Source organism: Podarcis vaucheri (genome assembly GCF_965113315.1).
Source record: "Podarcis vaucheri genome assembly, chromosome: 6".
NCBI classification, from domain to species: domain Eukaryota; kingdom Metazoa; phylum Chordata; class Lepidosauria; order Squamata; family Lacertidae; genus Podarcis; species Podarcis vaucheri.
Genome location: NC_138764.1, coordinates 50736408 through 50749431, shown reverse-complemented (window position 1 = coordinate 50749431; position 13024 = coordinate 50736408). Strand labels below are relative to the sequence as shown.

Below are 13024 nucleotides of genomic sequence, written 5' to 3'. Positions count from 1 at the left end.
TTTTGCTCTCAAAAATTGCATCAATCTCCCATGAAGGCAGAGATTTCTTTCTTTAAGAAACCAATCACCCATTAGATTGAAATTTGAACGTTCAGCTGCCCTTGTGCCTTTTAAAGTATATTCCTTCCAGGCATTGTTACTTAAACTATCTGGAAAATTACTTTCAAATCAGTAGTATTAAAACAAATGTTTTGTTTGAAGCTGCCAGGATCCAGAGATGCTTATTAAGTCTGCTGGCTATGTAAACCAAAACCCAGCTGCTATCCATGCAAAGTTTTTAAAAACACAAGCACTCTGCAGAAATCACCTGAACTGTTACACAGTCAAGTGCTGGTTATATCATGTTACATCTTTCATGGATCAAAGTAGCTACCAAGTGAGTAAACCCTTCTTTAAAAATGGGAACTGGGAACAGTAATTCTGAACATTTCCTGTTACAACACCTCTCTATTTATTCATTTCCAAATATCATATGATCAAATATTTCTAGACTCTAGGCGAAGCACTTCACTTCAAGATGTCATAAAAGAATGGCAATACAGCTGCAGAGTTCAATTGTCAACAGCCTATTGCATTTAAAACACACATGTTCGTTGAGTTAGAGAAACTAGCAGAATTCCCTATTTAAATACTATGGTGGTGCTTCAGTTCAATACCCCAATAGATGTACATGTACTTCTTCCAGAATTACCGTGGAATTATTGCTGTTGCTGGTTGCACTGAAGGGGTCAATACTTCCAAAAGGATCTGTGGATGATTGCTTGAAAAAGGAGTCAGCTGCAAAAGGATCTGAACCTTTGAAAGGATCACTACCAAAAGGATCTTAAAGAAAACCAAGTCAAGATTTATTACTGAAGTTACGTTTTGCATTCACTTGCTCAAAATGTTTTGCATTCTCTTATAGAACTACGTGCACAGTAATCTTGCTCATTTAAGTAGTGCCTATCTACTTACAAAGGCCCAGTATAGGGGCTAGCTTATTATATGCGACCTCTTACTTGAAGCGTTCACCTAAATATGGCTTACGCAAAATGCCAATGTAAGCAGTCCTTGCCTTCTCTGAGTATGCACTTACATGAGCATATGCTATGACATGTTTGGATATTCACCCTGCTAACAGGAACTTTAGCTACTGCTTCAACTACCTCTTTTGCAGTCCATGGCACCACATAATTGCTTACATAATAAAATAATAATAATAATAATAATAATAATAATAATAATAATAATAATAATTATTATTATTATTATTATTATTTATTTATACCCCACCCATCTGGCTGGGCTAATAACATTTATTGCCTGAATCACACATTAAAATTTGTTGTTAGTGCTGACACAGAAAAAAGCTAGGGCTGCTTGCATGTACAAGAAACACATTGTATAAATACCTTCTAACCTCTAAAAGCTTGAAGCAGGAAGAAGAGTTTAAAAATAATTAGGAAAATCTGAGGGTGAATGGAGGGGAGAGGTAGCATTCTCTAGGAACATCAGCTTGGCAGAGGGTGTATGTTCAGCAGTTTTAAAAGCAGAGAAGGTAAGAACCCAAGAACCCACCTTCCTGGATCAGGCCAAAAGCCCATTTAGTCCAGCATCCTGTTCTTACAGAGACCAGCTGGTAAGCAGAACCAGAGCACAACAACCCTCTCCCCACCTGCAATTCCCAGCAACTGATCTTTATCCTCTATGAAGATGGCAAAGATGACCAAACCATTAATCAACAAAAAGCAGAAGGGAGTAAACATTATGAAAAGGTTCTGAAGAAAATGTTCTACAATGATGCCTTCAATGCACTGGGATAAGAGAAGCAAAACAGATATCATGGCAACAACATTTAGAATTTTCTAGCTGCTTGGTAAGCTTGGACTGGATGATTCCTGAATTTTCCCCTCCCAAAATCTGTTCACAGAACCTCTGGATAACTCCCTTCTGCTTCCCTTAAATGGTACAAATAGGCAAGTAATAGGATGCCATAACCACATGCCAGTTAGTAGAAGATGTTGGGTGTCAGCCTCAAGCACTTCCTAGACAAAGCACTTTCTGATGTTAGGAGATCTGTGTGCCCAAAGTTGGGTTCCTCCTTGTTCTAATAAGCTCAGCATTTCCCATAGCTTCCTCTGCAAAGTGAGCACCCTTGTGTTGCCTAATGTAATTGAGTTCTCCATCACAGGTAACATTTGTTTGGGAAACCTGCTAGGGCTGAACTCATATAGAGCTCCAGTTCTTCCATTTTTACTCCAAATAAAAAATTACAGTCCCCAACAAGCTCCTCAAATGTCCTGCTTGTGGACTTAAAAAAAAAATGTAACTCACCAATCTTCCCAAAAGGGTCATCCTTGAAAGGATCACCTATTTTAAAGAGTGAAACATCACATGTAAATATTTTCCCTAGGACTTGTACAGACCTTTAGGGGCAAAAACAAACCTCTAATTACCTGTGAAGGAGTATCAAACAGTTCTGTGCAACTATATACAACACAGGCCATTCATGGGATATTGCGGGAGCTCAACCTGTATTCCCACTCATCTAAAATTTTTATCTGCCCTTCATCCTCCTTTCATTTCCTTCACCTAACTGTTGCAGAAGCTCTCAGGTATGTATGCTATGAGCTTTGACATCAAAGGACATGGGAGGAATTGCATCCCTGCACAGAACCACTTGAACAGCTCCTACAACTAAGTGCAACCTTGTTTTCTTCTTCAGTGCTCTCATACAGTTTCAAAATGAGATGAGCTTGCCTATTAGGAGGTAAAGGGAGAAGCATCACGAAAAGAACAAAGGACTGCTCACTTTTCTGGCACTGATATCTATGGGGCTGGTTTGATCCTCTCCTTCATGTGACAGCTCCCTGGGGTGGCAAGGACACACACACTTTTATTGAAACCCTGGGAAAGGCAGTGGGCTATTAAAACATTTCTGTCCCTGCTATTTCTCTGCTCTAAATTCCCAGTTCTTGAAAAGGTCTTGGCTATGCTCTCCCTCCCACACCCCAGAGTTAGAGCACTTTGATATGCATTAGTATGCAACACACATGGTTAGGTCCTCGCAGTCTGCCAAGACTCACCTCACAAATGCTAACCACAAGATGGTCAAAACAGCAATTCAAGAGTATCAATATTTTAAAAGAACCATTTTCCTGCTGTTATTTCCCTCATTCAGTAAGAAATATTATAGCCAAATGCACATCACTGCATGGTAACCACAGAGAAGGTTCTGCATACCAGTTATTTTACTTCCTGAACACAACAGTCTATCAACAATGCACATGCAATTTTGAAAACTGGAGAAAGCAAGGGGGAAAGGTGATGTTGAGAAAACAAAGCAGAGCTAAAAGGAAAACCTGCCCAAGGTAGGGTTCCTTCCTCCCCCACCTCCCCCAAGACCTTTCACTTGAATTAGAATTTTCACTGAAGTTTTCCCCTTATCCTTTGCTCTTTTATTTTTATTCTCATTTGTCTCTTTTGTTTCATTTCTGTATTTTATTGTATTTAGCTGTAAACTGCTCAGACAGATTTAAATTGAACAGTACCAGAACTGAACTAACATTTTAGAATGAAATCCAAGCCTTGAGAGAATATCAATTTGTACCATATCTACTACTGTATATATTTTAGGAAATGATGTGTCCATTTGTTTATTTGTTCTCTCTATGCCCTTGTATGTAACACCTTTTGAGGGTTCCTGAGAAGGGGGCAGCACTCTTAATTGACATTTGGATGCCAAACAACATTTTGAATCAAGATGGCAGACTGAAATCTGACTTTGGTGTGACTTCACCCTCTCTTGCATAGGTTTAGCCACCTCTCAAGATATCATCCCAAGGTGGAGGGCCACACTGATTTTGGGATACCGGACTGAAATGTGACTTCGGTGTTATTTCATCCGTTTTTTGGTATGATGGGTTCAGAATCACTTTTTGTTGTTGTTTGTTAACATTCCCAGACAGTGCTAGGCACTCCACGCCTGTGTGTGTGTGTGTGTGTGTGTGTGTGTGTAGGAGGGCAGGAATATCTATCGCTATCTATCTATGTTCACATAACCTAATGGAAATTCAGCTTAATGACAAACATTTTTTCAATGAATGGCTACATACATATATCATTTTATTTGCATGCCACCTTTCCATAGTTAAAACCATGCTCAAGGCAAACTACAAAATAAAAAAATTACATAATTACAGATAACACAAAAGTAGTCATAAACAATAAGCACAAACAGAATGAAAGATAACTTACTACCAACAAAGGGGTCAGCCTCAAAGAAGTCTAAATGGGAGCCTTCAGCCTGATCAGAGAGCTGATGGGATTCTTCATTAAATGGATCTCCCTAGTAGGAAAGAAATATATTGCACAATTGTACAAATCTCCTCATCCCATCTGTGACGTCAGTAATTACACTTATTTTACATACATGGAATTAAGTATGAGAGGGATGCAACTTCACGGGATCCACCCCACTTTCCAATTGTCTAAAGTAGAATTCAACCTTTCACTCACTGGGGGTTGGGAGGGAGAGGAGAAAGGAACAATTTCCTCAAATTCCCCCCCACCCCCAATAAACCCTGCTTCATTTGGTTGGAGATAGCACAGAAGTCTGCAGGAATCTGCAGGAAGAATGGGAAAAACTCAGTGGATAGACAGTTCCGTTTGCAAAAGGGCTACTCTGGATCCAAGTCAGTGAGTCAGCACCAAATTGCTTCACTAACCTGACACCCATTCCTGTAGAATTAAGGAATGCATTAAGTTTCATACAATACTATATGTAATGAGGCATTTTAAAGTGCTCTACAAACTCACTTTTTTGGTAACATCTGGTGGCACAACCTCCGCTTCTTCTGCTTCTGCTTCTGCATGTGTTGTTTCTGGACTATTCCTGGCCTTCTGAGGGGGAAAGTATGTTTACAGATAGAATGATCCATAGAATTATTCACAGAACTGCAAAATTGAAAGGGACCACGAGGGTCATCTAGTCCAACCACCTGCAATGCAGGAATCTTTTGCCCAATCTTTTGAGATTAAGAGTCTCATGCTCCACTGACTGAGCTAAAGTTTCTGTTTACACTGTGACATACAAAAGTTAAGAGACTGAAGTGAGAAAAGATACGTACTAAAGGTAATGATTTCAATTTGTGAGCACATCTAACCATTAGTGACAAGTCTATATAGCAATATTGTTTACAGAATTGCTGTTCACAATCTGTTCATTTCTGGCACACATTCACCTTCAATAGCAATGCTGCTCATGCTAACTCATGTCTTCTTTTAAGAAGTGAACCCTGTAAGCAACAGCTAACATCATCCTTACAAGCAACTACAAGTAGACAGTGGCCAAGCACATTATACAAAAAGGGATGTGCTTCTGAAACATTTGAGAATTACATCTGGAAAGGACAATAAGACACAAAAGCAAACCAACGTCATTTGGTTGTATCCAACATAGGTTTTCCTCACAGTATATCCATTGAAATTAGTGGATATGATTAACTTAAGTACTTAAATTTCAATGGGTCTACACCGAGTAGTACTAACACTGGATACGGCACATTCTGTCCAGTAATAGATTTAGATTGCCCAACACCATGAAAAATGGCCAGTTAACACTAAGAGCTACATCAGAATACTTGGGGCCAAAGCACTAAGGAAATTTGCATATTTTAACTGTATTGTAACATTTCCCAAAGGTGGGTGATGCTATCAAAGTTTAGTTGGGATAGGTTGCAATTTGATGTAGACCAGGCAATGGGCAACCTGTGGCCATCCAGATGTTGCTGGACTCCATCAGCCCCAAACAAACCAGCATGGCCAACAGGAATCCTGTTGCAGTCCATTAAGATCTGGAGGGCCACAGGTTCTCCATTACTGATGCAGACCAACCTCAAATGATAAAAAGGAACTTGGAAAGAGCTTTAGTATATGGACTTAAGCATTTTACCAGTTCTCTGCCATTTCTGATGGCTTGAGAACATTAAGGTAAAAAAGGTTGTCCTCTGCAACGCTGAGGGCTTAAAAAAAATGAAAAATATCTTCAATAGAATGGAACTTTGGAAGGAGGAAACCTATGGTCTCATACACTGTGGCCTCCTCCCCAAATATCATTCTGAACACTGAAGTCTCTGAATAGTGTTAACAAATACAAGAAACTGATGTAGCACATTCCCACCAATCTCTATGAACTAGTTGGCTGAGGGCAGCATATTGGAAAAGGATAAACAATGCACCAATCTATATAAGCATCTCAATATAATAAATCTTGACTTTTGAACAGAAACCTTATTGGCAGACAAGCTTGCTATTTTTGTAAACTCAAGCTTGATAATGTGTTTTGCATCTAACTGTTTAATAAAAAAAACCCAAAACACCAATACTCACAGGAGGTTCATGATTTATTTGTTCAGAATCTGCTGAATTCTCTCTTTCGGCATTCTCATTAAAGTTAGCAGTTTCACTGCTGCTGTTGCTGAGGCTTGAATGGTTGCCATTTCCATTAAGTAGTGTGTTCTGTGGCTGAGGCTCCCAGTTAAAGAGGCCGTTTTCCAACTCTTTGAGTTCAAATAGCTTTGTTTGCACCTGTGAAGAGAAAACAATAAAATACTTAACAACATAAAAATTGCATATGCAATGTTCTACCCAGCTCATGTATTTAAGGTATTGCATGCCTCTTTTCAGAATCAAGTTTTAATTTTAGTTCCTTCCGTGGGATGTTAAAAGGCTGCAGTGATCAACCCTCCTATGTTTCTTGCAAATAAGTCCTCTATCCTCCCCACCTCCTACTTGAGTAGGAACTCAAGTACTTCAACCTCTCAAAAATGAGCAAAAATTAGGATGGTCCTTAATCTGTAAATATGCCACTTATACACAATGCTCAATAGAAACTCTGAATCACTTGGGCAATTTGCTTTGCAACGCCTGTTTTGACCAAGCACAATTTCTGCAACGACTATAGTTCTCTTTTGCACATTTCTCAGTATTAAGTACTTCAGTGCAAAAAAAAGGCTCCAGTAAAAAGGGAAGATTAATGCTGCAGCATCCTAACATACTACCAGGTGATCCAAGGAAAGTATATTTTGCTCCAGGTTAGACAGAACCCGGAACTACAGGAATTAAACAGCTTGAGCTTCAGGGGCAAGTGCTCCCCACCCTTATCCAGTGTGGCTGCAAGGAAGAGACTGGAAGCATCCTGCAGTTTGTCATTAGGTCTGAATCAGGCCAGACTGTGTTGAGTTTTAAAAGATTGTTTCAGGGATGAGGAACCTTTGGCCTCCCAGATGCTGTTAAGACGTCAACTCCTTTTAGCTCCAGCCAACATGGCCATTGGCTAGACTCTAGAGATGATGGGAGTTGTTGTCCAATGACATCAGAAAGACCACAGGTCCCCTACTCCTGGTTTATTCAAAGAAGCCAAACTACAACAAGTGACTGACCATGGTAGTAGAGAAAGTACCATGAAACAGGAGTGTATCCAGTGAACTGGGGAATACAGAATGTCACTCTTACTATCTCACCAAATCCTCTCTTTAGTGGCGAATAGCTACACAATATAATTTTATTTCTACTCAGCCCTGTCACCAAAGAACTTCCTTCATTTGTCCCCACAACCACACAGACAGGTATGTCTTTCTAAGGAACAGTGACAGGCCCCAAACCATTCAATAAGCTTTGTGGCCAAGCTAGTATTTGAACTCATATCTTCCTGGTCCAACTAATGCATATGACAACTATGAATTTAAGCTTTTCAAAGGCAAATAAAAGAGCTAGCTAGAATGTCCTAAGTAATGAATGGACTGCCATGGGCACAGTTGAGGCTGCAAAGGAACAATTTGAAGCCTTAAGGAGCACTCCTGATTGTTCTGTGGCAAAAGAGGGAGGCTGTCTGCCACGTGCTTATGAACCTCTACCTTACACACTGCTCTTTTAGTTTTAAATAGCAGAGTTAGTTGTGATAATCCTTGCTAGAGATCAATGAAATGGGGGGGGGGCTGGTTCAAACAGCAAAATTTGGGGACGGGTAGAAAAGGCAACAAGGAAAAATTGGTTCTCTTATTTTCTTACTGAAGTGATTTCTTGTTGTGACTCCTGAAGACCCTCCTGAAGAGGCCCCAGCTGCAATTTCCCCGTCTCGACACACTTCTCTAGCTCTGCTGTTTCCTGCTGCAGCCTGCCAAGCTCTTCTTGAGCTTTATTCAAGTCATCTTTATATGTGGAGATTTTGCACTCCTGATCAGTTATTTCTGCCTTTAGTGATGAGATCTGCAGAGCGGAAAGCAAAATATGTTAGAAACTACACAACTTTGCCTCAGAACATTTTTTTTAAGTAGTATGTCTAATTACAGGTACAGATTAATTTGAATTGGTGAATATAGAGTCCATAAGATCTGCCTTTAGGAACAGATGATGCTAGTTCTAGTAGTTTCTGGTTTCAAAAAATTCCATATTACAGCAGTATGGCTATTTACTATGGAAGAAGTACTTGCGGCAGCATGGTTTTCACTGCATAAATAAAAGAAAGGAGCTGGACTGCATAAACACTATTCCCACTATGGCATCTGAATTGGTCGGTTAAAATGCAATGTTCCTGATCTGCAAAACCAGTTTGCGGAGGATCAGGAATGTGTTGCTGTCTGCCTCCTTCATCTTTCGCAGACTGAAATTTATTCCCATTTATTGCTGTTTAAAGAAGTCATAGTCTGTCCCCTTCAGATGCAATGGAGAATCATTGCTTGCTCAAGAAAGAAAAGGAACAGAAAAGAGTACAAGTGCAAGTAGCACATTCCTGATCTACCACACCATGGTTCTGAGGATTTGGCGCATGATTCTGAACTGAGCCAGTGACTTTTCAAGTTTACTCATTATTAGATTTTACCACACCTGAGCACACTACAATTGAAAAGTAGCTAATTTGGTGATCTGACAGTACCTGGAGAGCAGACTCTCCATCAGCTCTGACCCACTGACTGCATGCTTGGGCTTAGCAGTCTGAATAACATCTGGAGAGCACTACATTGCTATGACAGGGTTAGCCAAACCACAACTTTATATTTATTTCTTCTTTTTCTTTTGTAGGAATAGGCTGTTATGTTTTAGAAATGAATAGCTTTGGGCATGAAACTCTTAAGACTGCGCCCATCCAAACTTAGGCCAGCATTAATAGCAACTAACCTTAAAACAGCACCATAACTATGTCCAAAATGTCTAACATGGCTTCGAGGAGGAGCCCACAGTGCATGTACCAAACAAGGCAACAATATGGATTCTTAGAAGGATATAGCACCCATTGAAGCATACCAATAAGAGTTACATTGCAATCATGGCAATATCCCTTCCCCTCACTTTAAGGCTTAAATTTGAAACAAATTTAGTAATCTTCAGTCAATTGTTCTTTATAATGTGAGAACAGCAACATTTTCCCATTCCAGCTATTTTCTTTTTCACATCACACATACATATATTACTATTGCTCCAGTGAAGAGTTGCAAAAAACCTAGGGGAGTTTTCACAAGTGAGCTACCACTGCCTACCAAATCAGCTTCTTCAGCACATTTCTGCCGGATTACATTAAGTTGCTGTTCCAGCTTGGCTTTCTCGTCATCAAGATTATTAAGGATTTCCTCTGCTTCCTGCTTCTGAGCCAACAGCGCCTGCAAATTATTGCTCTCCCTTTTTACTTCTTCCTGAAGATCCTGGAATTTTGCAAGCAAGTTTTTTTTTAAAAGCATTTAATGTATTCATGTCCATAAAAAGTATGACAGTTTGAAGATTTAGACCATATGATATATGCAGAAAAATGGAAGGGGTGGCAAGAGGCAATGGAAAAATCCAAGAAAACAAGACAGAAAGCATATAAATTGTTTTCTACGACAAAAATGAAGCAGATGATGTTTATATCACACATTTTCAGAAAGAAAAATTGTCTATTTTGACACAGAATTAAAAATAATAACATGAAAAGGAACAAAGTACCGTATTTTTCGCTCTATAGGACACACTTTTTCCCCTTCAAAAATGAAGGGGAAATGTGTGTGCGTCCTATGGAGCGAAGAAGCCATAGCCCCGTGACCCTCTCCCGGCTGGAGAGGTGGCGCACGACTATGGCAGGAGCCTCTTTAGCCGCACACCACTTCTCCAGCTGGGAGAGGGTCGCGGGGGGCTTATTTAGCTAAACAAGCCCCCCCCGACCCTCTCCTGGCTGGAGAGGTGACGCGCGACTATGGCAGGAGCCTCTTTAGTCGCGCACCACCTCTCCAGCCGGGAGAGCGAGCGCGCGGCTAAAGAGGCTCCTGCTTTAGTCGCGCGTCACCTCTCCAGCTGGGAGAGGGTCGCGGGGGGCCTGCTTTAGCCGCGCGCGCGCTCTCCCGGCTGGAGACGTGGTGCGCGGCTATAGAGGCTCCTGCCATAGTCGCGCGTCACCTGTCCAGCTGGGAGAGCGCGCGCGCGGCTAAAGCAGCCCCCCCGCGACCCTCTCCCAGCTGGAGAGGTGACGCGCGACTACCGCAGGAGCCTCTTTAGCCGCGCCCGCGCTCTCCTGGCTGGAGAGGTGGTGCGCGGCTAAAGAGACTTCTGCCATAGTCGCGCGTCACCTCTCCAGCTGGGAGAGCGCGTGCACGGCTAAAGCAGCCCCCCGCGACCCTCTCCCAGCTGGAGAGGTGACGGCCGACTATGGCAGAAGTCTCTTTAGCCGCGCACCACCTCTCCAGCCTGGGGAGCGCGCGGGGGGCTATGGCAGGAGCCTCTCTGCTGCGCGCCTTTCCCCGCTCGACCTGCTCTTTGGGGCTGGTGGTGGGCTTCCTCCTGCCAGCCCCAAAGAGCAGGTCGAAAGGAACCTGAAGCCTGGAGAGCGAGAGGGGTCGGTGGGCACCGACCCCTTTCGCTCTCCAGGCTTCCAAGGTAGCCGCCTGAAGGCGACTGAACGCACCTTAAACAGCACCTTGTTTTAGAGGGGGGAAACAAGAGGGGGGAAATTTTCCCCCTCTCTCCGCAGCGCCTCCTGCCGCTTCGCTGAAGGGGTGCTGGGCAGAGAGGGGGAGATTTTTTTTTCCTTGTTTTCCCCCCTCTGAAACAAGGTGTGTCCTATTGTCCGGTGCGTCCTATAGAGCGAAAAATACGGTAAGTACTGTAACATGTTCAGAAAAATTGTTAGCCGATATCCCAGAGATGCATTTTAAACACAAGGACACATTCTACTCATGTAAAAACATTCTGATTCTTGGACTGACTGTGGACTGGATTTAGAAGACGATTGGGCCACATTCGGCCCTCGGCCCTTAGGTTGCCTACTCCTGCACAAGACACTTGAATTAAGGAGAATATTCCACACACTTACTCTGTATGCCCACAAGACAATATATTGCTACAGTAATGCACGCAAGCAAGGTTAAATAAAGCCACTACACTTTTTGAAGTTTATAAAGCATAGCATTTTGAGATGATCAAAACAACCTTTCCAAAATAAAAACAAGCAAGGATAATTAACTTTAGAAACCTAATTACGAAAAGAAAATTAGGTTCATAGATGTGCAAACAGATCTATAGAAGAACAGACACCTTTCAATCTGTTCAATGCCTTTTCTATATGATGAATTAAACGAAGTATTGAATGCTTTCACGTTTAAGTCCATATATTTCTTTTATTATAGCACATATCATGCCATTTCAATTTACTCCACTTCAGTAGATACTGCATTGATTTGCACAACTCATTTTGAGTGTCTGAAATGCCATTCTCTTAATGTCCAGTTTCACCCTTTCTAAAGCTACATATGACTCTTCAGAGACATTTCTTATGTAAATTAATTTCAATGTTGATTTCTTGGTATGGAATCAAACCATGGAAACTATTGCATTTCTGATCAAGGCTCATCTTCAAAAGTTTCAATGCATACTAAGGCAGGAAGTCTGTTTGTGCCTCTAAACATAAAACATAACTGAAAGTTCTTAACTTGTTACTCAAATATGTAAAGCATTCTTATTATTGGAATAAATAAAAGGAAGCCTTACTCTCACACACGCATTAAAAATATCTGCTTTCCTACCAAAGCTTGCCTCACTAGGAGAAAAGCAAACAATCCTACGGTAGGCCTCCTAATATTGTATTTCAACAAGTTTCTTGGGGAAAACCTGTAGTTTTGGTTTTCATACTAACATAACTGAATAGGTAAATTTAGAGGAATAAGCATTTCAGGAGTCCATAATCCATTTTTTTTAAAAAAGACTACCACTTCCAATTCGTAGCTGAAAATTCTGCCTTAGCTCATGAAGACAAGAAGATCTCCAGTCACACCATCCCTTTCAAATCCTTTAATTCATTTTCTATTAATCAAATTTCAGTACTTTATGGCTTCTATAACAAGGAGCTACTAAAGGAAAAGGAAAATCAATAACCATTAAAAATGTTTAGAGAAATATGATTTTACTTTATAATAAATGGCCCATTTCAGGCTTCACTTTTTGCTATCATTAAAAAGAAGTGCACTTCTCATCACCTTATGAAAACAGATTTCACCATTATCTAGCGAGAAAAACTGCTCACAAATAAACTGCTCTGTGTAAGACACCACCTGATTGTGTTTCACCAGAAAAGACTGTAATGCTCAACATATAAGAGGTTGCCACTGAATGATGATAGCCAAATTGGACGGATTTTTAAATTTAAGCAAAAGCAGTTTTTGCTCAACATTTAGATGCTCTGGAGTCCCACCCCTCCAGCTACAGCATAGGTTAGGACTCAATCTTAGTATCACTTATGCCTGGGTAATTTCAATGAACTCAATGGCATTTATGGGTAAGAAACGAGAAGCTTGACATATGTGTGCCTAGGTGCAATCCTTTATCTGCAGGAAACAAAATCCTAAATGTGTTATGGTATACAGTGCTTAAAATTCTAATACTGTGGACCAGAACAGTATCTTCCCTCTGCAAACATGCCACATTTTCCTCATCTCTCCTCAAGCACCATATCCTGCAGGCATTTAACATGACATTCCCATTCAAAATTCCTAAGGCAATAAAATTCTTACATCAGAATGTGCAG

General features: G+C 41.0%; 1 protein-coding gene across 3 annotated transcripts in view; it reads right to left on the bottom strand.

Annotated features, from left to right (window-relative positions):
• The window catches only part of EPS15 (epidermal growth factor receptor pathway substrate 15), a 56134-nt gene that overhangs the window by 9014 nt on the left and 34096 nt on the right, over positions 1-13024 (bottom strand). For 2 of the 3 annotated variants that reach the window (XM_082226721.1, XM_082226722.1), the window contains exons 14-20: positions 9516-9677; positions 8050-8247; positions 6370-6567; positions 4798-4878; positions 4237-4327; positions 2314-2349; positions 692-822 (exon numbers count right to left, since the gene is read on the bottom strand). In XM_082226721.1, the coding sequence (XP_082082847.1) occupies positions 692-822; positions 2314-2349; positions 4237-4327; positions 4798-4878; positions 6370-6567; positions 8050-8247; positions 9516-9677 (897 nt within the window). The remainder of the gene's footprint in view (positions 1-691; positions 823-2313; positions 2350-4236; positions 4328-4797; positions 4879-6369; positions 6568-8049; positions 8248-9515; positions 9678-13024) is intronic. The other variant, XM_082226720.1, reaches the window with a different exon arrangement.